We start from the raw sequence: 26,135 nt of genomic DNA, 5'->3' as shown, positions 1-26,135 counted from the left end.
ACAAAAATACGAGAAAAGAGAAAACTACATGCGGATAACAGCAATGATACTTGATGATGTTATAGTATTTAGGAAATATTTTAACCACAGCAAAAAATAATAAATTGTTCATAATCTTGAATACATGAACTTTGTACTATAAAAACAAAAACTTCTTATTTACGTCTCTACACGAGTTTACTTTAATGACGTTTTCCATATTCTTGACTGCTGTTTATGCCATAACATAATTTCTTCCTTTTGATTGATGCTTATTTCTTCTTTGTTATAGCAAATATTTTTAAACACTGATATAATTTGCCTAACGAGATGAACATTTTCTCCAGATTAAACTGATGAAAAAAGGGCAAATTATCATTAGCATTTTTCTGTTAATTATAATGTGGATTACTCTTCTTTGCTGAAATACAAAATTTTTCTCGATGTTCTTTAGCTGGTTAAATATCAATAGTACATTATTATTATATAATTCAAGATAAATATTCAAGATTCGGTTAAGGAATTTTAATTATGTTCTTCGTTTACTAAATTTAATATTCTGCAATGTGGTTTCCGTTAAACATTGATTTGAAGTTCTTGTTTACTTAAATACTATTTAGTATCAGATAAAAAGAATTCAGGAAATTTTTAGGATTCGGTTTTAAACTCGAGCTCGAAAGAATTTACTATTCGTCTCCTTTTAGAAATCGCATAAATATTTCGCTCCTATGTTTGCGTAAAATAATGCTTACTTTTTCCATGTAACAAACAGAAATTGCAAACTAAAATTTGAAATGTTAGCGAGAGCCACACAGACATTTAGAACCTTTCGTTCTTGAGAAACTGTATTATTATGATTCAGTTTTATTTTATATGCAGATGATAACGTACTCGTAAATAAGATAAAGAGAGAAATTCTGCAGCAGTAATACGTACCACATATTTTAATATAAACTGTCCTTAATATATTCCAGCCGCAAAAGGAAATGAAGATAGACCTACTCTTGACTTCCCCTCTTAAACTAATAAAAAAAATTAAAAGCAGATGCCAACATTCGTAACAGTGGAATCAAAATTTATGACAGCAACGAAAAAGACATCGTAAACTCCCTAAGGCAATTTGGAAAAGCTTTATGACTTACCTGCTTAGAAAAAGTTTTCACAATTTATGATTCCTAAGGAATATTGGTATAATTATAATGTTTTACATTTGAAAGCTGTACTCTCTTATGTGAATTGAGGTATTATTTTTTTCGCTTATAGGAATTTATGTCATGGGTATTATATATTCGTTTGCGTTTTTGTTTAGAATACCATTTATAAAGCATTTTTATTTTTTTCTCATGCTGAAGAAATGTCTATTAACTTCTAAAAGAACAATTACATTACTTAATCACATAAAGACGTTCATGAAACTACATTTAGGAATAATTTTCGATTTTACGAGAGCCATAGAACTATATATATAATAGCAATCCTTCAACGAATTTCGAATTTTTACCATTTTCTAGTATGGTAATGGCCGTTGGCCACATTACATGCAAAGGAAAAGTGCGAAGACTTTAGTGTTACAGGGTCCATCTGCTTCAATACAGGTGACAGGTGAATACAGGGCCGGACGGCTTTATATGACAAATCGGGTGTCGTCCGGTACCCGCACCTATCTAGAACAACACAACCCTAGGACTGCATCGGGAAATTATTAATGAAGAATATGAGGTTTTGACGTGGCCAAACAAGGGAGTATGCATATATACGTCAGCATACAATTAATAAAAATTTCATACATGTGAACATTGGCTGGTATAGGCACATTGGATACATATGTGTATTGGCCTAAGTGGTTAATGAGATAGGCAGACAATAAACACTTATAATACATTAAAAGATATGATACACTCATAATGCAATTGGAGCATTAATGCAGAAGATGTCAAATAATGATTACACGTAATCGTGTATCATCCTGTGTGACTATACATAAACTACTAGAAATGATATACATAAACACTTATACATTAATAGCAAAGATATTCTGAAAACAACACATGCACAGTAATACGAATGATGGCGATAAATGGAAACACATAATCATGTATTATTCCAATTAGGCCAATATACTGGGCTATGCACACATCATTAAAAATGATACATACACACCTATACGTTGACAGAAATGATACACTGAGAATGAAAATTGTACATCAATATGACCGATGACAATTCATGATTGCACATGATCGTGTATTACCTTACGTGGCTATACATATATTAGTACAAATGATACACTTAAACACTTATACATTAATGGAAATGAAATACTGAAAATGGCACTTGTACATTATACAATAGATGAAGAATAATAGTAACAAGTAATTGTGTATCATCCTATGTGGCTACATTAGAAGAAATGATACACTGAAACATTTATACATTCTGCTTCAATACAGTGAAACAGCAAATTGCATAGTTAAGAATTTAATATCTTCTTGAATAACACTACGCTTACTAAAGCATCAGCAAGTGCAGATGTACCAGTGCTTTCTGCAAACTATCTTAAGGTCGGTTACGAAACAGTATAACTGATAATGCTGTTTACTGAGTGCGTTCACGACATAGATATTCACCTTTTTTAATAGCCTATAGGCACAGAGTGCAATTAGCACAAAAGTATTTTTGTATTTCGAGCATAAAATTAAGTGTTGTATTGAAAAATATTTATAACTAAATTGCGAAGCTATTTGTTCTCAAAGAAAAAAACATAATTTGAATGTTATGTCAACCTTCATGATTTCATGTAATACATTCGTGTAATGCGAAAATATTCTCTTCTATGAAAGTTTTTGTTTCATAAGTATTGAGAAATCTTAAATAAAAAGGCTTTCGTATTAAATTGCCTTCGGCGTTACAGTTTTGAGAAATGAAATGTGTGTATTGATTTTTATGTTTGGAGTTTGAATTTTTTCAACTTTATCTTTACTAAAATAAATTTACAGCTCATTATTTGGTTAACATTTTCCATTTCTTTCCTCAACTTCCCTTTTAGAGTTCTTTTCCATCAAAATATTCACAATTTATTTTCTTTCGATCCATTATGCTCCTATATAAATTTCCAATTCAACCTATCGGAAAAATCACGTTCAAGACTTTTTCAGAATCTCCTGACCGTTTCTTTCTTTCTCTTTGATCCGACTACATTTCGCGAAATAAATTCATAAAAACATAAAATATGATTCGTTTATTCAGTTATTTAAGCAAAGCTTATCAGATTCAGTGCCCTGCAGAAATTCGCATCCAATCATTATTCACTGTTTATGCACTCACATTTTAGATTGGACTAGAATACAAACACCAATAGATAGCTAATATTAAAATAAATAACGTTAAACGTTTTAAATATTATCTTTGGATTTTTTTAGCAAATAGAATGCAGCAATGAAAATCATAGTTCTGAATGTATTTGCCATACAGTTGGTAATTGAATCCAATCAGAAAAACATAGATTCTTAATCCATAAACCAATACTTTCAGTTTCAGTTCAATGTTTTAAACATCTTCCTTCTCATGTCATGCTTGTATATTGCCGAAAACGTATAGCATGTAAGTATGTTCTAAGGTCTTGAAGTTACTATACTTAAATACGGAATTCGTGTAATTTTTCTTCGCATTTACTGCTTCGAAAACAAAATTTACTTGTTATTTTCAGGTAATCATTAATTTTTATAATTAACACACGTTTGCTCTTTTTAATTAAAATGGAATGTACACTGCGAAAAAAAATAGAACAGTTCTATATCTCCCGTTGTACTGGGCCGATTGACGAAATTCAACTTGCGTTTCTCATGTCTCGAAAGCGCATAGGGTATATATTAGATTTATATATAGTATTGTTCTAACATATGTATTTTGACACAAAATCGGAATTTTGAAATAACATACGAATTTTGTTCCATATTTCAATTCTACGACTCAAATTAATCCAAACTACCAAGTTTTGCCAAAATCGCACGAGTAGTTTTTACAAAAGTAGCTCTCAAAGTTTTAACTCCTTCAATGTTTAATTGAGTTTGGTATATACTATTTATTAATCTCTCTTCTTTTATTAAACTTATTTGATTCTTCCTTTCACATTTCGAAATTCAGGTTCATTCCAAATAAATTCACCCATTTTTTCTGATTTATTTTTAAATAATTTTTAAAAATCTTTCGAAAAAAATTTTGAATTATAATCTATAAAATTTTTAGCATCCTCTTAAAGTAGACGTATTTCTAAGCACACCTACAAAAAATTACAGATTTTTATTCAACATTTCCGAAGATATACGTGAATTTATATATTGGCGCGTTTTGAAATCTGGCATATTTGTTGAAAGCGATAAAATATCAAATGTGACACTTTGCTAAAATTATTTGAAGTTAAGAACGATGTAACTTTTTTTCCGGTCATGCACAATGTAAAAAGGTAGGAACGAGGAGCCCTTTTTTCAGCTCCGGCATAATGGAAAGGAAAGGCAAATTGGTTGCCATATATTAAAAATTGCGCTAGGTGAATTATTCTTGGCGCAAATTAAAAAACAAAATGCGCCAATATAAATTTTTTAATTTCTCCGTAAATTTCGCACCAAATTTTACAAAATTTAATATCGAGGCACAATTTGAGTCGTAGAATCTAAATATTGAAAAAAAAAAACTATGTTATTTCAGAAAAAGGTCCGATTTTGTGTCAAAATACCTATGTTAGAACCTATGTTATATATAAATCTAAAATGTATCCTATGTCGCGTTTTCGAGACATGAAAAACGCATTTTGAATTTCGGCCAGTCAATCGGCCCAGTAATGGGAGATATAGAACTGTCCTCTCCCCCCCTTTTTTTACGCAGTGTACTTCATTCAGTGTTATTGAAAAAAAAAATTATTTGAGTTGATATTCAGGCTGCCAATGAAACTAATGAAGACATTTTAAGCTTCCCCTTCTTAGACGTTTTAGCTTACTTCTGAGAGTCAGTTATAACCCGGCCATACAAACGACGTTGGCTGGGGTTGTTATAATAATGAATTATGGTATTTTTGTGGATTTTAAGCTGGAAATTATACTAAATGCAGTATAACAGAGTTTCAAAATTGAAAGCAATGTGCGACCCATGCTCTGTCATAGGGCTGTTAATTAAAACTTTTCACGACAATGCATTAAAGTCACGTTGCATTTTATATATAACGAAAAATATCCAAATTCAGCAAATTAAAAACCTTCAGTGCTGTCAGATGAAATATATTACGTCAGAGGACGAAATATAATGACTATGTCAATTTAAACTTCAGGACGTCTTCTTTTTCTGCTAAAATCTTTATCGGTTTATGGTTAAGAACTCATAAAAATCTGCATTTCGAATGTGATAAAATGTTTTCCACACCCCACAGTATTACAATTTGCACTTTTAATTTTATATATGAAACCTATTGGTATATGTTTCAAAATCTAAATAACTTAAAGCGATGGAAAGTTAGCTCGATATGAATCGAGCTAGTTTACCTTTGTGTTTCCCTTTTAGTTAAAGAATTAAGGATAAATCGTGTATTCATCTTGAAATCACTTAATAGTGTTCTAGATTTAGTGTGTTTCAAATTTTTTATCAATAAACTGACTGAATCAAAGGTTTTCTATTGTTTATCAGCTAAAATAAAACCATTTTTAATTATTACTTTGCATAAATTAATCTTAGAAATTACCTGAAATTTTGTGTGATGTATATATAAACTATTTGATTATTAAGTTTTGTTCATAATTGAATCAGTTGGTTATTATTTTTCTGTAGGTTTGGAAATCGAGGCGGTGGCCATGGAGAAACAACAGAACGGTGGGGAGGTAAGGAAATTTCAGTTAGTTTTTCTTTTCTATCTTTTATATAAGTTTGCATATATGTAAACCAAAATAATTAATCAGCTTGTTTTTAATGTTCATATTTGTTCTTCCATTTATGCAAAATGCTTAGGTTTTTCACTACACTTGTTTTTCTACTAATCGTGTTCCTTGAAAGTCAGAATAGTCAAACTTTTAGAAACTTTATCACAAGTTTTATAATGTGCATTATGTTGCACAAGTTTTTTTTTTTCTTTTTTTTCTGAAGTTCAAATGTTTTTAGTAGAAGCATATTTAACCATACTTACGCTTTTAAAATATGTAACATACTAATTTATGAATATCATAAGGAATTTAAAACGGTCTTCAACTTAATCTTTTTTTGGGGGGGGGACGGGAGCCAGAATATGTTTTTTCTTCTTTGATGGCCACACATGAATTACACTCATGTCCATAAATTAAAGATAATGCAAAATCAGGCAAAGGAAGAGTTAGAAGCAAAACAAATTTGACATATTTGTAAAGCTCATTTATTAAACTTAAGGTAAAGAGCAAAAAAAGATGCTATATGTTTAATATTATTAAAAATATTAGCAAATTTTTCATCCTGGAGCAAATTACAAAAAAACCTATTTACAAAAAACCAATATTACATGATTGGTATGATTGTTAATACATTGTATGTCTCCCAGACGATGCAATACAGTCCGTACAACGTCTAGGCATGCTGAGTATCAAATTATCGATCTGATCTTGGGGGATATTACACCACTCAAAAAGTAATGCTCTCCGAAGTTTCGGTAGACATGTAGGAGGAGGTTGACGAGCTGCAACTCGTCGGCCAAGCATGTCCCACACGTGCTCTACTGGATTCAAGTCCGGTGAGAATGCTGGCCAGTGCATACGGGTGATATCCTCCGATCGAAGGCATTCGCTTACGATATTTGCACGCTGAGGACGGGCGTTGTTATCCATAAACACAAATTGTGCGCCCATGGCGCCCCGAAACAAACGTACATGTTGTTCCAGAATGACGTCCCGATAGATTTGGCTTGGCATGGTTCCAATTTGAACATGCAGGTCAGTTCTGGAACCCAGAATAATCCACCCCAAACGAGCACTCCTGCACCACCGTAACGGTGTCGTTCAATGATGTTTTCTTGGTGGTAACGGGTACCTGGAGCTCTCCATATGAAAGTCCGGCGAGAATCAGACTGCAAGCTAAACCTGGACTCGTCGGAAAACATCACACAAGCCCACTGTTGCGGCGTCCACAATGCATGCTCTCTACTCCAGGCTAACCGCAGGCAACAGTGAGTTGCAGTAAGTGGAATGCATCTGACAGATCTACGAGCATACAGACCAATCTGCCCTAAGCGTCTGTACACGGTCTGCCTTGAAATTGTCGTACCATTGGCTGAAGAGAGCTGACGAGACAGGTCTGAGGCTGTGATCCGTCTGTTTCTTTTGGCAGTAACTGCCAAATACCGGTCCTCATTCGGCGTTGTAACTCTGGGGCGACCTGTGCTGTAACGCCTATTCACATTACCATCATCTTGGAATCGTTGCCAAAGCCTGGAGATAACACTCTGTGCAATTCCAAGTTCTTCTGATACTTCCAGTTGGGTACGCCCACATTCCAGACGGCCGATAATTCTACCACGCAAAAAATCATCCAAGTGCGTCCTTTGTGTCATAACTATTCGGTTATTGCACTGAAATGCCTATAAAGCGTCTGCGAACAATTTTACTTCTTTGCCTGTATTTCTAATATATATCACTCTCTTACACTCTCGTCATTGTGACGTACCATCGGTGTCATCTGGTTACTTCCTGAAATTTGCATATGATTCTTGAAGATGTGTGTAGTGATTTTACAGGTGATATATTTATTTTAGAGTTCGATTTCCGCCTGACTCCGAATTATCCTTAATTTATGGACATGAGTGTATTTTCTTATGTGATTTGACTGAGGTCAGAGCACAAAACCTTTTACTCACAGCTCAGTTATTTGACGAATAAATTATAATAGACTTTATTTCCCTCTCATTTCAAGAAGAAATATAGAAGTTGAATTTTAGAAGGCTGAGCGACCCTATAACCTAATGTCTACTTTTTCCAAATCTAGCTTTTTAGAGAAATTTCAACAAGGCAGTCTTTACGTCAAACGTCTAGGTACTGGCTGGTAAGGAAGTTAATGTTTTGGTCGACGTCATTTGAAAAAAAAAACTGAGTTAAAGTTCCATTTCAGGTTTGTGTAACAAAATATGTTCATAGCATAAGAAACCATTTAATGTACTACTAAATTATAAATATAATTTTGCGTACATAATGAAAGAAGAAGGAAGCTATTTCTGAACATTCTGAACATGAAGAGCATTAAAAAATTTTTGCTTTGTGCAAGTGAGGATCCAAAAATAATACCTGTAATTTTTCCAAAAGCTTTAATAGATGACATGTCTTAGATATGTCTTATGGCATGTCTTAGATATTTTTCAACTTAAAAATGTTTGAGCCATTTCTTCGGAGGCAGAACCAATTGTAGCCTACTTTGTTCATGAAAATACATTTTCTGGGCGTAAAATGTACTCTGAATTTTTCTGCTGTATCACAGCACGCGTCATCGGGAAAGGTTACTGCACTGCATTAAACGTCAGAGGACGATAGAGTAGCTAACAGCGTAGAGACATTGGGTTATTTTTGATACGGGAGACATGAAACATGCCCTCACCGAGACGCCAACCACAGACCTCTCGATACGCACCGGGTGTGCTGACTACTACACCACGAAGGCATGATAAGAAAGCGGGAGATATACCTTATATACTCTCCCTTTTAAAGAGCGACCGGGGATTAGGGGATCCAATTTCCAAATCCTGGTTGTGGAGAATCATCATCCACCACCTTTTTTTTAGTTCGGGCGCTACTGTAAAGACATTAGATTATTTTTAATACGGGAGACGGTAAAAATGAGCAATGCCCTCGCCGGGACGCGAACGCGTACCTCTCGATACTCGCCGAGTGTGCTGACTGCTACACCACGAAGTCATGCTAAGATGGCGGGAGAAATACCTTATAACAGAAAGTAACTGTTAGTCCGAACTGCGTGTTCGACTAAGGCGTAAGGCAAAAATAAGGGGGCATATATCAGCGCAGTGTTTAGTCGGAATTTTCAATTTGACAAATAGAAAATGAAACAAAATCGTTCTCTTCAACTGCAATCTAAATTGGACTTAATGAGAATATTAAACCTCGACAACATTAAAAGCAAATGTCGTATTTACTCGAAAATAAGATTACCTATGTTTCCTATATTTTTGTTCAATCATTAGGTATATTTTACAATGGGGTATTTTGATAAATGAAATTGCAGAATGAGAGGAAAGTGCTTAAATATCATATTACATAGAATAATTACAATATGTAAATACTAAATAAGTCTCATACTTGTAGAATATGCATATGGCATAATTGCAGCTAATTAAATTGTTCACATCTAAATGAGCGATTTCAGTTTAGGACTTCAATTACTGTACCGGTCACTGGTTTACCTAAAAAAAAATAGATAACAATATATCAATAATAATGCTCTTGGACCACAACGAAAATTCTGAAGGAAGAAGGAGGGAGAACTAAGATTCTCTTTCAAAGATAAAGAAATACCTTCACTTTTATATTTTAAAATTTATCTGAAAAGATAAGGAAGGTCTTATGTTATCAAGTTCAGTGTTCCTCCTTACTTGCTTTGGGAACATTAAATGACCTGACTTGGAACAGGGAGCTTACTAAAGCTATGTTCAATAAATGTGGGAAGTAGACAAGATACACAGGAAGGGTATACGAAACCCTTTATTTTTCTCTCTTTACAATGATTTCCGGACTTCAGAATACAGAGACCAACCACTTGTGGTCTGAACGTAAGAATATAAAAATATTAACTAAACTCTAACTAAACTAACTTTGGATTAATAAACAAGTGCCTACTTGAAGATTGGCCGTATATTAACAGAAAGGCCGTAGAAAGGCCGTATGTAGTACAGAGAACTGTTAACACTACGATACGTTTAAAATTATCAAGAGGATTAAACCTCTGGCCTTGAAGGCAACCAGCAACTGAGTAAAACTGCTATGGCAAGCGGCCTGCTCCTAAACACTCCTTCCTCTCTCTTGCTTGGCAAAAAGCCACAACTTAAGTACTTGGCGTTCGCAAGACAAATTTGCATAAATAAGTTAAATCTTTTAATTCTGGCCGGAAGTAGAAAATAGGAAGTGATAGTAAAGATTTAAAATAAAATAAACGTTAGTAAAACTTAAGATCCTTACAATGTTCAAAGGCTTTTTATTTTAAAGTAAATACGGTATTTTCTCCCAAAGCACTGATGTATAACCAGTGGATCTCTTTTTTGGCAATGCGAGCGATAACGAATTTTTGTTGGGCATCTGACTTAAGTTACTGATTGAAGGGGTAATCTAACTCGTTTAGCAGAAATTCGGGAAGCGTTGTGTTTATATTCGATCTACCGGAAAGTTTTATCCGTTATTGGAATAAAACAAAATACAAATATTCTTACTGTCAATAAACTTTATTAAATAATATAATTGTCATTAATATTAATGACTTCTTGCCAGCTTGAGGGCATTTATTATATCCCATTTTTGAAAAATGTTGCATCTTTTTATGCGAAAAATTGAACCAGTGCTTGTTCGATATCCTCTACATTTTTGAACTTTTTGCTCTTCAAAACATTTTGTAAGGACAAAAACAAGTGATAGTCTAAGGGTGCTAAGTCTGGGGAATATGGTGAATGCAACAGAATTTTCCAGCCTAGTTCTGCAATTTTTTCACGATTCCCCAAAGCAGCATGTGGCCTGGTATTATCATGATGCAGTATGATGTCCTTCCTATTGAACATCACGGGCCTCTTTTCTTAGACTGCTCTCTTTAAATTATTCAGTTACTGACAATACTTCTCCGAAATGAGCTTTTCGTTCCGTTTTAAAAGCTCATAATGTATTGGTCCTCGAATATCCCACCATATACAGTATCTCTTTAGAGGTGGAAAGGCTAGGCTTTCCGGGTCCACAATATGGCCTTGTCCTTACCATGCTTTCGTACGTAATCCACATTTCATCCTCAGTTATCATTCGGTTCAAGAAAGGTTCGATTTTGTTCTGAGCAAACAGAGATGTGCATATGACGACTCGATCATTCAGTCTTCTGACTTAATTCATTTGAATATTTCCACACCAATTAAATCTTCCGAATACGGTCCGAAATGGTTTGCTGAGCTGAATTAAGCCTTTCAAGATCTCCGATGTTGTCCGAAAATTATCTTGCTCCAACATTGTCTTAACAACATCGTCCTCGATCAAAGATAGTGCCCCAAAAAGTAGCTTATCAAAAAGGTCGAAATCACCTTTTTCAAATTTTTCGAAACATCTTCTGCATATCCTATCAGAAACCGTACCTTCACCAAACACTTTCAATAAATTCCTACATGCTTCTGCAACATTTCTCCCTTGTTGAAATTCGTATAAAACACAATGGCGTAAATGAACTTACCAGTAGCCATGTGTACACTATCGCTCCATACTTAAGACGAACGTAAATCAACTTTGTTTTAGTTAATTTGCTATTTCAGTATGTATACATTAGCGATAAAAATAGAGAGTCGAACATGCGCCAAATAAGCATGTGCTTTCGTGTCAAAAATTGTTGTCATAGAAAAGGAAAGAACTTTCCGGTAGGCAAGGATTCTCAAATTGTGGGGAATTCCATATTTAAGGGGGAGGGCAGTTAGCCTTTTATTTAGATGTTAATTATTTACTTTTAGGTTATGAGTATAAAAAATTACTTTTATTCAAATTTTGATATTTAGTAATATTTTCTAAATTTTTATTGTTTAATTTATAAAACATGTTAGAAAATAATCTAAATCGAATATTTGAATTCGTCGAGGCAAGCAGTGTTAGGGGTTCCTAATGTCATCCTGCGGCATATTTTGCTAAGCATTCATCAGTTGTCGCTCCAGATCTGCGATATTTTGTGGTGCCCATATCTGGCGACCTACTATCTCCCAGACATGCTCGATTAGTGAAAGGTCTGGTGACTTTGCTGGCCAAGGAAGCGTATCAACCGCATTTTGACAGTCCAGAGATATATGTGCGGTATGTGGCCTGGCATTATCTTGTTGGAAAATGGCTCCAGAATGATGAGCCATGAAGGTAATGCAATCGGCCGCAGGATGGTATCAATATATCGTTGAGCTGCGGAGGATGACTAAAGATAACCTGCTGCCATAAGAAATAACGCCCCATACCATCACACCAGGGGTTATGGCTGTGTGCCTTTGTAAAACAAAGCTGATTTGGACCCCTGGCCCCGTCCTTCCCAGACACGAACACGGTGGTCATCTCCTTCAAGAATGAAGTGGGATTCATCGCTGAACACTATACGATGCTAGTCCGATGGTAACCATGATGATCGGCTGCGACACCATTCCAGACGATTCCGCCGATGTTGTGGGGTCAAAGGCAAACGTCCCTGTGAGCGTAGCTCCGCCTCAGACAAGCGCCGTGGGATGGTGAATGGTACCACGGGAGACATAGACGTGGCTGTAGTGCGTTGAATAGTCGACAATAATACCGTTGGGGCGGTTCGGGCCTGGCAAACAGTCATCCTATCTTGCCTCGCATTTCCAGAGCCTTCATTTCGTCGGCAGTTTCCTTGTAGCAAGCATTGCTGCCAACATCTTTGAACAGCAGTGTTCTGTACGCTGCAGGTGGCGGCCTATTGCTCGGTATGACCACCTAGCTTCGCGCAACCCTACAATGCGACCACTTTCGAAGTCGTTTAGTTGTCTGTAAGGTCTCGATATCGTCGTAATGGCATCTTTAGTTCCTTCTTTACGGAATTAGAATGGCAGCAACAAAGAAAGAAAATTTTCCGGCTCTGTTACTGGTTTTATACTTTGCGAATTGCGCACTAGAAATGCTCGCTATGGTCGCAATTCCTGTTATTTTATTTGTCTTGAAACTTTGATCATTTGCATGTTCGATCAAGATGTTTTTGCATACCAAAGTTCGTCACGATCGCGAAAGTTATTCTTGGTGCTTCGATGTTTTTACAAAAGAGTTTATGTATACTTATAATACATACAACTATGCTTAAGTAGAACATCAAATAAAGTAATATTATTCACAGACATTAAAAATTGAAGTATTGAAAAAGAGTAACTTATATAGAATCATTATCAGTCCTAATTTCATCAGTTTTACCTATTTAGGCAATAAAAAAGAGAAACAGGAACATACTTTGACAGAGTATCTGAAAGAGACTAAATTAGACCTTTTGGCCCAGGTACAAGTAGCTAAGGTGAGAATCGAATGCCACCGGTCTTCGCTTTCTCTTGCCAATATTATATATATTTCGGTGCACGTTGGTCTTTTATGCTTTTGAATTTCATTATGCAAAAATATTAAAATTTATGCTGACAATTAAGTTCCAAAAATGCAAAACGCGAAGCGTAAATATATGAGACATTTTTGATTAATTAACTTTGTGCTGTAACAGTTTTAATAATGTTTTTGGTGAATAAATAAATATTTATTTTTTCTTTGCAATGCATAGTTTTTATTTAATTCAGCATAAAAATGGATTTTTATTATTGTTGTTTTCTCTTTTTAGTTATTTCTCCTGGAACTCAAATCTTCCTCCTTATCTTGGGCGGCGTACTATCCTTGTTTGCGCTCTATGGATTATACAGGCTGTACTTGTGGTGCAAGACCAATCCCAGGAAAGGACATCATTGAAAATTTCCAAACTTCAGCGTCTGATGAGCTCTCTGAGAGAGCCCTTTTCATCTCTTCAACGAATCTTTTTCCATAACAATCAGGAGTACAAAATACTGATAGTTATTTAATTGGAGAAGATAGGAAAAGAGTAGAAGATTTCAATGTCTATCAAAACTGATCACTTTGTACGTTACTCGTGACATCCTTATTTTTAACAGTTGTATAAGATCTTTTCTTTCCAAGTGCCAAAGGCCAGACCTTTCAAATCCTTGCAGATATAAATGGCCGAATTTATTCTTTGTAAATATTCCAAATTACACGAGGTACTTAGACTATTGAATATATCGTTTGTAAATAATGCAGATGTATAAAACTACTCAGTTATTCAATTTATTTATATACCAAATTTTTTATAGTTTTATTACTTCTGCAGAGAACAATGTCCATAAATATCCTTGTTATAAGAAATGTACGTAGTGTGCTGACAGAAATCTCTTATAATCTGCGAAGCGGACCAAAGTTTATTTACCTTAAAATAAAACGTAAGACAGGAATTCCAAGTTTTGCATGATGTCGCCAATGACTGATAAATCTGGTAATGCACTTCTATAAACATGCACAGATTTTTAAAGCAATTGAAATGGCAGTCAGTTAGTGGCTTAATACAGCTCAATTTTATGATGATATGTGAGATAAGATATTTATTATCTATATATCTAGATATATATCTATATAACTATTCTATAGGCTTAATAATGAATACGATTTAAAACTCTAAATTTACAGCATGTAAATGTGTTCTTATAAAGTCTGTATTGCTTCGGTAAAATTTAATTATCTTAATTAAAGAGATTGTAACCTACTACCTAACGGTATTACCTAAAATTACTTATTTATTGTACTACTTAAAGAGATTGTCACATTCTTTGCTTAGCTTGAAATCTGAATAGCATACGCTATGCTTACATTTGAAACAACAGAACTTCTCCACTTATGCTGTTGCTTACACGCACAAGTGTACTAGTATTCCATCTGTTTTTGAACTCAAACAAACATATCTGAACTGCGTCGCAGCAACTCATATGTAAGTATGTACTCTTGATATTTACTCTGCCCCATTCGGTCATTGAAACGGAAATAATCACTGCAAAATAGTACACATTATAAGGTAAATAATTAAGCTTTAATATATACGATGTTTAAAATTCTTAACACTTTTCATTAATTTAACCACAATTCATTTAAAATTAGAAGCTGCATGCATTGCAAATGGATGATAAAATATCTTCTCATTCGAGATCTATCGTTCATAATAGATAGTAATTTGTTTTATGTAAAATTAGTCTTAAGATTTGAATCCTGTTATGAATATGCTCGAACCAGTGTCTTTCAGTGACGTTTGCTCTAGTTCCAGTAATGGTCTAGATCAGGGGTTCTCAACCGGTGGTACGCAAGAGAAAAATAGGTGGTTCGCAAAGATGCAAAGTAATTTTAACTATTAAATTCAAAAATTAAATCCCCAACATCCTGACTGAGTTTCTTTCTCTAAAACTTGTAAATTTATGCGATCTGAGCTTTGCTCAAAAGTGGTGGTGGTATTACCTTGTAGTGATGGTACTAAAGGTTTTTCAATTTTTGTTTAGATTGTACGCGTTGTCAAAAGGTTGAGAACCGCTGGTCTAGATGCTATTGTAATAAAAATCTTGCTATAAAAATATAAGCGAAATTCTTTGTTAGCTGTTTAATAACTGATGATTAGTAGAATATATCGGCTAGATTAACTACATTGTTCTACAGGGTGATTCTCTTAGAACTGACCTATTTCATTGAGCAGTAATTTTATTAAAAAGTATCCCATTTTAATGCGATTTGCGGCAAAAGATTCAGGAAAGATAAACCTTTAGTGTCTGTCCTTTTTTTTGACGTGCGACACCGAAACAAAACAGGAAATAAGAAATCACGAAAACCGCGAAATACTATACAAGGAAGGATAGTTTGCGTCTATAAAACGTTGGTAAAAACTCTGATTGCCACCAAACGTGACGCGTAAAGGTTTGTAGAGGTTTTAAAGGTTTATAGTCACTTACCCTAATGTAGACGGTGAAAATGACCACCCTCCTGGTATAATCAACACCGAACTCACAGCTCCATGTTGGTTATATTTTGTTTTCACGTGTGGCATGGGGCACCTTCATGCTGGGAATATCCCTCAGTCAGTCCCACGTCATCAAGCTGTTCTACAAATTCATTAAAAATGTGAATGTAGCGCTCGCTATTCTCCGTTCCCTCAAAAAATATTGGTCCCACTATGCGATTGACGGACAGAACACACCAGACTCCAACTTTGTCTGAACGAAGTGGCATCTCCATTCTGGGTATTGACATATCCGAACAAGTGCAACCAAGCTTCATCTGCGAATCATGTTAGCTCCAGAATGTTGGGAGTAAGGTTGATGAACAACAAGAAACACTCACAATAGTCCATCCGCTTTCCTCCCTGTCTGGGTCATGCAATTACTGCTCCGTCGTTACTTTGTTCCATTCATTCCGGATGATTCCGCAGCTCTCTGACACGTAATTGTATCCAGTCTTCTGAGATAAATGCCGCGGTTTTCGTTATTTCTTCTTTTTTCAGCTTTGCATATCAAGAAACGAGACAGACCATTGATTTTTTGTCATTCCCAAGTCTTTTGTTGTAAACCGCTTTAAAATAGAATACTTTCTAACAAAACTACTACCAATGAAACAGGTCAGTTCTAAAAGAATCACCTTGTACTATTTATGTTATATCAATGGATTAGAAAAGAAAATGATGCAACACTCCAAATTAAAATTCTCTAAAAATAAATAAATAAAGATTATACAGAATGAAAAAAAATGTATTAATTTGTGATTTAGAGCTGCACAGCAAAGTTGTGTGTTGCAGAAAATACAAATTCCGTTCCTAAATTTATCTTTTTATTAGCGGCTCTATTTGAGCTCTTTAGACTAAATATGTGCTTTAGTCTGAACTCCCGATTATCTGCATATGGATTATCCGTTTTGCGGATTATCTGTGCATCGTCTCTAAGAAAGACTGATACTTGACGAAATTGAAACACATGAGATTATTTACTTAAAACTCTTATTTTTGCAGTGCATTTATATACGAAGTATTGGAATAAAGCTGATTTGCAGCTGAAAAAAAGAAAGAGTATTGGTTCCTGATAACGGGAAATATGATTCTGTTGGTAAAGAGTTAACAGCATTGAACCTCATTAACATTATTTCTGGCGTTTACAGAATTGGATTATCCATTTTGTGGATTATTAATGCATCGTCTCACTAAAAGACCGATATTTAATGATAATGGAAAATGAGAAATTTAGAGACCAATGTATTGTTTAACAAGAGCCAACAAAAGCTAGTAAAAAGGGAAATAAAGGAGAAGTACCAAGAGCGGCCACTGTAGTGTGTAGATGAGCTGCTAGACTCTAAGGGTGAACAAACTGAATTTTTACTTCACAGTAGAGTAGCTTTACGCTATGTTTTCCATACTGTTTAAATGAATGTCATTATTTCACTTAAAAAATGAAAAGCCATAGAAACGTTTGGAGAAATGAAAATCTATGCAAATTTTAATACTATTTCAATTAAATACTATTTTAATATAGCTCATAATTTAGTTTATTTAAAAGTCTCTGAAGTATTCCTATTTTATGATTGTTGCCATAATTGCAGTTTTGAAGGAGTAATTTGAATTATCGTTGCACACTTAATTGGTATAGATATTCGGGGGTTCAGTGTTTACAATATAAAAAAAATTTCAATTTTACTTTATAATGTAAACATAAGAGTAGTGAACTGTAAAAAAATGCCAAGAGTTTTAGTGATATAAATTTAACAACATGATTAAAAAAACTTTGTATGAATGATAGATAAAATGAAAAAAAATGTAAAAGATCTTGGTTTCCTCAAACATGATTCTCTCTTTGCAAGTCTATGTCTATGTTCATTTGTGTTGTTTATAATTCCAGAACTTACAAGAATGCAATATTTTGCTTTTTTTTTCCTAAATTATCATAATCTTATAATTTTTTATGTGGTAGATTTAAATTTTGATTAAAATATATTATTTAAACATCCTTTGCGAGTTAAAAACCAACATATTTTTTAAGTTAAAAGCGTTCATTTTCATGATAACTGCATAACTTCCTGAAAGAATATGTACGTTGAATGCATACTGTACACTATATACGGTATATACATTGAATGTATACAGCAGGTAATAGCTTATTTGAATTCATCTGCGTCTTTTAAAACGATTATGCTCCATACTACAAATTTTCCTAAAAGCGAGTCATTTAAATCCTGAATCAGATTTTAATAATGGTGTAAAAATTACACTTTTTGGTTTTCTGTGCAAATTATACATTAACTATCAAATGATTCACGGTATTAGGCTTAAATAAAATTTAAATGAAGTCTCAGATTTCTAGAAGAAAATGAAGGCTAATTTATGCATTAGTAATGTTTAAAACAAATTTTAGTCTGATTAACAAATAAGAAACATAGTTAGATTTAAATTAAATTGAAAATACTTTTCACGAGTTAAAGCAAAAAGAAGTTGCCATGAATAATTTGATACCAGGTCTACTCAAAATAGTATAAATAATTCTGCTACTAAGCATCTAAAATTGGTTTTTGTATCTTTAAAATTTTTTGATGTTAAAGATTCTTAATATATTTATTGTATGTTTCATCTTTATTTTCATTATCGAAAGTCTCAAAAATAATTTTCATCCTGTTTCTGTTCAACTGAGTTTTATCGATACAAAGTATTTTATAGGTATTTTATCTTTTTTCAAGACACTTTAGGGAAAGCACCGTACAGAATAAAATATTAAAACAACTTTTATGGCAATAAGTTTATTACTATCTGCTGTGTTAAACTCCAACGACTATAATAAGTTTAAGTCCTGTTCTTGAACTATTTTATATCATAAATTGGTTTTTTTTTTTTTTCTGTTGTTAACTCGAAAATGTGTTTGCTTATGGATTGGTAATTGTAATCGTTCTTCGATGCGTATATCAGTAACTCGGATGGGAATCGAAAAGCTTCAAATTTCATTTTTCAAATTTTGAGAATAATTTTAAAACAGTCATTGAACTTTTGAATAGTCTGAATACCAACTTTTATTGACAAAATTATTGAGTTATTACATCACATAATTTTATCTTAATTCAGTTTATATACATCGGGTTCATAAAAAAGCCTTATAATATGGTTTTTAGTTTTGCAACTATTGGTTGTAGACACGTTTGTATCTTTTCAAAAATGTTTTAAATAACGCAAATACGTATGTTTTGGTTAAACTTTAAAAAAATCAGTTTTTATTTTAAATTACAAGAAACATTTATACTGTTCATTTATACTTATACCAAAAAATAAAATGCAAAAAATTTGACTCTTGTACAACAAAAATTGTCAGATATATTTAACTTTAAAATTTAATATTATGTTCAAAGGTTAAACATAAATTGAGACTGGAATTTACACGTAACTAGAAATGAAATATTAGTTTAGAAAAAAGGTTTTCGATAGCAATAGGTTAAATGGCGATCATTGCTATGCATACTTTCGAGAAACATTTTTATCAACACTCTTCCAAAAGGGAGATATTATTCCTAGAATTTTGTAGAATTACTGTTCTAGAATACTTATAGTCTTTAGAATTGGTGTAAATTCAATTCGCAGCATTATTTGCATCAATAAAAAATGAAGACTATTTCTGTTCCAATGAGTTTATTATGTTTGTTACATTATAATTTAAAATAACAAAACTGCATGTGAATATTAAACACGCGTTTTTATTATTTAAAAACTGCTTGTGTAAAAATGCTTTTGGCATAGAAAATTTAATATAATTTCAAGTAAAAGAATGCTAAATCACAACTTAATATCACTGACTGACATTAAATGATAGAAAAGAAATAATTAATTTGTTTTTAGCTGATTCTTCAAGCCGAGAAACATGGTAAAAATCCTAAATTTTGAAGTTAAACATCTCGATCAATTTTTGTCGTATAGGAGTCAAACCTTTTGGGTTTAAGTTTTAGAAGTAATATAAACTTCTACTAAATTTAAATATAAGGACCCGGTGTCCGTATATCCTATATAACTGTTGAAATAAAATTTCTCAGCATTAGTAAAGTTGTGTTAATTAAGCTCAATAAAATGCTTCTAGTTCCAAGTACCGAAACGGTCAAAAGGATTGACAGCTATAAAAGAACTTCGGTCGATTTATTTATAAAACAATTTCCAAAGCCATTTTATTCCGATTTCATTATGTTGGAAATAACTTGATAAGTACACAATTTAAACAGAGCTATATGTATATGTTATAAAACTGAGATAAATGCTGAGATAAAACAATACCATTTTCAGATAACTATATCTTTCATTTTACAAACACACTTTTCTCAAACATTTACTAGATATAGCCTTCTGTCATTTTTAACTGCATGTTTAAAAATGTAAGTTAATTAATAGTATAATGTTCTGTGTTTTTATTGAGTGTAATAAGGGTAACACATCAAATATACTACTAAAATGATGCTGTTATTTGATGAACGGGGTTGTGATGTGAACATTTCAATAGTATTTCCAGCATTTCCAAAATATATTTAGTCATTAATTCAGAAGTCAAACAACAAAAATCAGCGTTAATTTACAAAATTTTCACAGTTCATCGGTTTGCCTTCCACCACACTTTAAATCATGTCATCCGACTAAACAAAAGTTAGCTTCATTTTATTCCTATGTTTTCCGTGCTCTTCAAGTTTGCTCCTCCAAACTAGCCCTTGATGAAGAACTAAATTATTTAAAAGCAATAGCTATTGACAGGGGCTTTTCACCCAACATTATTAATCAAGCAGTTAAAAAATTCTCATCTCAACACACTAAAAGCCACACTCTCATTTTAGGAGATTATAAAAATTCTGTTGTCATTCCCTTCTTTCCATCAATTAGCTATAAAGTTGCACATATTTTGCAGAAATTTAACTTTCGGGTTGTTTACTCTCCTATCAATAAAATTCCAACTTCTATACTCAAGGACCCCATTCCGGATATGAATTCCTGGGGTATTTATAGGATTCCTTGCCAGTGCGGTTTAATTTACATTGGCCAAACTAAGAGAGCCTTAAAATTTCGCGTCAAAGAACATGAGGCATATGTTAGAAAAAAGGAAACACAGAAGTCTTCTGTTGCTCAACATTGTTGGTCCGAAAATCACACTTTCAATTTTTCTGCTGCCAAAATTATTCAAAAAACATCTTCCATTGGAGAACTGGATTTTCTAGAGGCATTTCACATTCATAAAAATCTTTCTGTTCTAGTTAACGATCCTAATTCCAATCCAAATTTGCCTTCGGCTTTTAGAGAAATTATGTTTTAGTTCTGGTTTCGCCAACAGATGGCGCCACTTGCTTATTCTTGTCCAGGCTTTCTTATCTTATCTAAACATTATTTCCTATCTTGTTCATTTGCGGTTTTGCAGCTGAAGATGATGGTTCGGTAAAACCATCGAAACTACTCCTGTGAAAATTTTGTAAATTAACGCTGATTTTTGTTGTTTGACTTCTGAATTAGTATTTATTCGGCGTGTTATTGTGTCTTAATTATATTTAGTCATGTTGCATTCATGATAATTTATTTACTGAAGTTACTGCACAATAACTTCATAAAATTGTTACATATTAGGCCTTTATTCGGAAGATCTGTAGCGCCTTTTTTAAATTGCTGTGAAGAAATTTGATGCTTTTATTGGAAACACAGCTAGTATCTAACAATAATTATTATAATGAGCTATGATTCCTAATGTGAAATGCTAAATCTTTATTTTATTAAAATTATTTCTATAAACACAACACGAAAAATATTACTTCATATAACGTATTGCAATCTTTTAGTGTTTTAGCAGTCATATATTAGCATAGAGATAGAATAGAGGGGGTAAAAGCATTTTTCTTTGAAAAGCGTTGCAGATGAGTAAAAATCTTCATATTTAATATCTTTTAACTTCATGCTAACTTGAGTTCGTTTGACTAAAGCGAAAGAAGAATTATTTTTCATTTCATATTTCATGACGCTTAATTTTATAGACTAAAACTTTACAAGATTTTCTTATTGGTTGCGTAAGTAATCAAAAAAGATCTTTCAGATGCTATGCAAACTCGAATAATTCCATACATATAGACAGAGTCTTTTATAAAGCAGACTGTGATATGGAGAAGCATAAAGATGTTATATGAACTGCTCTTTGCCAAAATGAGGTCATGAAGAGGTATAAAGATGCTGACTTATGACGTCATTCAGCGATGGGAAATATTTGGCACATAAAATTAATTCCGACAAGCGTCTCGAGCAGACTAGCATAAATTTAGGCATCAAAGCAAACGAAAAGCATAACGTCTTAATATATATATATATATTATAAATGATAATAATTTGTGATATGAAAGGTCTTTTGTAAATATTTCTGTATATTACAAATTTATTGCTTAAATTAGAATTACCTCCTCATCTTGCTTTTGCAGAATTGTAAATATGAATTTAATAACTCGAAAGAAACTAAATATAGCTTTAATAATGCCAGATAACTTGAAAGAAGTTTATAGTTTTCTTAAACCACATTCATTAATGTCATATATATCCGCGTTAGAATAAATACCATAATATTCATTTTGAAGTATCTTAAGAGGAAAATTTTCAAAAAATCGTCATCATTCATTCTGTTTCTGCTATCCTTTCACGTATGACGTATGAATGACAATTGTGTTATTACAACTTCTATCAAAAACTTCTTCGATGAGTACAGTATTCCAATAATACAATGTTTAGCATTTTAAACAAAATTCTTCTGAATATTATCTGTATTCTCTAAATACAAATAACGTGCAAATGAAATATGGCACTCCTTGTATTTAGTATGACTCACTACTTTTTTAAGAAGGATTGAAAAGATACGATCCCAAATCTGATATGTACTTAACTAAAGTTATGCAAAAATTGCAACTAAACAAGCATTTCTGTGACTTTTGGAAAATAAAAAAAATTTGAAAAAAGATAACATCAAGAAACACTTTACTGGAATGATTCATAGTAGAAATATGATAAAAAAAAGGTCTTTGGATTAAAATTTGCTTATTGATTGTTTATTTCTTGAACCTTCATATTTATTTGTATAACTTTTTGTCACCACTGTGAAGATTTTACTAAGTATCGATATTTTTTCTCTAAAAATTAGAGAAATCGATCTAAACGATGCGATATCACGCGCCATTCTGCTGCTAAGATAATAGGTAATTGACAGTATATGAATATTCGAGAGAGCTGCAGGTTAATGCACTATTAGTCTTATTTAATCTTAAATCAAATTAAGATCAAGAAAGATAATAAAGAATAAGAAACAGTCACACCGTGTTAAATTTTGATTTCTTGGTGGACTACGTGATAAAGATATGTTCTTGCTTGTTGAACAGCCGGTCCAACACTGAGTTAGATTTTCTTCCATGCCGTGTAAACAACGCTTTACAACTCTAACACAATTTGTTTTTGCATATTCAAGCACTCTAATTGTTCAATTAGCGGCCTTATTGCTCGACTGACTTTAAAAGCCCTTACGTTATCAAAACATACAAAAGAAATAATTCATAAACTTTAACGCTTCAGCTTTAAAGCAAAGCTAAATACCAGTTTAAATCCCAGAATCCAAGAATAAATATGAAATCACAGATACTGGATCAGATCTTATGCACCCACATCCTACGTATTAGTCATTTTTGGTCATTCATATAATTTTTGGTAAATAATATCAATCCTATTTACTCCAGTTTGTAAGGAATTTAAACCTGGAATCATTTCTTGTATTTTTACTCATACTGATGTTCATTGCTCTTCCCCCATAGTCTTAAAAGTTTGATCATCGACTAAGGGCCTCAAGGTTTATTTTATATCTATAAACTGGAATATATCACTGGATTTGTGTACACGAGTTTTCCGTTTCGTGGGTTATTTGAAGGTGCTGGCAATAGTACTAAATTTTTGGTGCTCATGCTAGAATAATTTAAGTATCCAAGTACCTATAAAAGGATATTATGAGTTCGATGATTAAAATAAAACACTTTTGATTTATAGGTATTTAATGTGTCTGCTCTTTTAGGCTAATCCTCTATATTTTTGTTTAAAATTCTCTTAATCTTGCATTTGATTTGATCTTGCATTTGAAGATTTTACTCCATCTAAACGTGTATTACATATAGATTTTAGTTAAAAGAAGGATAATTCTCGTTTGGGTATCAAAAGCCCGAAATTAGTAACAAAACTTAAATATTTATTGCTTATTTACTCTAAAATAAAAAGTGAAATATTATATGGAGATTTTAGTGGTACTAATTCGAGAAACCTATTGAGATTGCAACGTATAACATGTTCAATTTGTAATAATTCGTATATGCCAATAAACAGATTTTGTAACCATTCCCATATGCGAAATTAATTGTATTAAGAACATAAAAGGATGCATCTAGTCATCATGCTGTTGAAATCTGAGTATTAAAAACTCTTTTTAATTTATGCCAAATTTATAGCTGCATCCAATTCTATTTTTATATAGTTTTCACTTTACATAGTTTTAGAAAATACATCTTTTTCTTTTGCTGTTAATTTTGATCCAGTACCGTTCAAATGGCGCATTTTAAAAAATCTTTATCTGAATTAATTCTGAAAGAGCATTTCTGCTTCCAAAAGTCCACACAGTTTACAATTACTTTGAAATTGACGCAGTCGAATTTTGATTAATTGAATACAGTTTGAGCTCTTATAAAATCCATAAATTTAAAACTAGACTACTATATCTGCATAGCGAGTTTACTCTATTTTATTCTACAAAATGAATAAAAACTACTATTTTTGTTTATCAAAATTTTGTTTATCAAATCCTTACTTTAATTTCCTAACTTAAAATATTTATAAAAACAAATTTAACCTAAAAACAAACTCAAAAATGAAATAAAAATTCATTTAATTAGTACAAGAATAAATTTATCGAAAGCCTATATTAAAACCATTTCATTTAGAATGAAATGGCAAAGAGCGACAAAGAATAAATGAAGTCTTGTGTCACATGTCTAACTCATAATATTTGGGCAAATTTCTAAACATACTTATTTCGTAGTGAAGTAATATATACTTTATACAAATTCTCATAAATAGATCTGCAAAATAAAAAATATAATCCAGTGTTAAAAATCAAATTAAGCTCTAATTAATGATTTTAGTATTTGTTTAACTTCTTTTTTTATATTTATTACTTGAATTTCTAAGTTTGGAACCAGTCGTCCCCCACTCTATTTTTTTTTTTTTTTTTTTGGAACCATTTTCATCTCCCACTCTATTTTTTTTTTTTTTTTTTTTTTTTTTTTTTTTTTGGAAATTTTTTCTAATATTCATCTAAAAATAGAAAAGGATTATTTTTATAATTTACATCCTCAGTAATGATGAAAATAAAAATCTTAAACTCTTTGTTTCAAATATTTTTCAAGAACTAGATACAAGAAGGGATTTTTGCATAAGGTAATCAATAGCCGTGTTCAAAAGACAAATATTCAATCTGCAATGCATAAACCAGTCGCTATTTCTGTGTAAAAGTTTGTGTCCTTTTAAGCCATTTAATTGGCTGAAAGTAGTGAAAGTCGAGTAATCGTATTTATCTATGTGCCCGAAACTGTTAGCTAAAGTATCCAGTAAAGTCATCTGTAAAACTCGTGGAGTGTCCTGATATACATCACTTCTCCTGCTTTATGTGTGTGGTTTTTTTTTTTTTTTTTTTTTTTTTTTTTTTTCCCTCAAAATCTCAGCTGGCACCTATACAAGCTTACTTTCGTGTGTGATATTATGTAGCAAGTCTTTTAAGCAAAAATTATCGTTTTGAGTGCATAAAAGCATTACAACACAAGCATTTTCAGCGATAAATTTTTAAGGCCTTCAATATATCTGATACTGAGTCCTCTTGCTCTTTGTTTGGTAACTAAATCATGATAAATCTGCTCAAAGAAAATATTTTTATGGTACTGCTGCTACTACTGATAAATGGAAACAGCTGGACCAACTTATTAGAATCTTTCCAGACGTATCAGATTTATATATTACATTATGTTCGATTAAAACCCTACTAACCATTCTGCAGAATTATTTTATCTTTTATTGCACATATGATTACCTACTGTATAAGAAGAAAAGAAAATGATCTATAGTAATATAGTATAGCTTTGAAATGAAAAATGCAGTTAAATATCTTGAATCATCAGTACCTGAAATAGAATATCTACCACAGAGCACATAATATATTTTCATACTTTAGTTCACACTCTGTCAGTGGTAAAATGAACATAGTCTTAGAACAATTCCCAAAAGCTAAAGATGGCAGTAATTAGTAAATGAGTTGACTTTTCCCGGCAGAT

General features: G+C 32.4%; 1 protein-coding gene across 1 annotated transcript in view; it reads left to right on the top strand.

Annotated features, from left to right (window-relative positions):
• The window catches only part of LOC118183015 (uncharacterized), a 102,900-nt gene extending 77,843 nt beyond the window's left edge, over positions 1–25,057 (top strand). Inside the window, exons 3-4 of the mRNA XM_035352412.2 lie at positions 5,794–5,843; positions 13,525–25,057. Coding sequence (XP_035208303.2) covers positions 5,794–5,843; positions 13,525–13,649 — 175 coding nt within the window. The 3' untranslated portion in view covers positions 13,650–25,057. The remainder of the gene's footprint in view (positions 1–5,793; positions 5,844–13,524) is intronic.
• The last annotated feature ends 1,078 nt before the right edge of the window (positions 25,058–26,135 follow it).

Source organism: Stegodyphus dumicola, chromosome 9, assembly GCF_044657685.1.
Source record: "Stegodyphus dumicola isolate Sdum_Otavi_A_Nest chromosome 9, ASM4465768v1".
Lineage (NCBI taxonomy): Eukaryota > Metazoa > Arthropoda > Arachnida > Araneae > Eresidae > Stegodyphus > Stegodyphus dumicola.
Note: the sequence above shows the minus strand (reverse complement) of the source record. Positions and strands in the feature narration are given on the sequence as shown.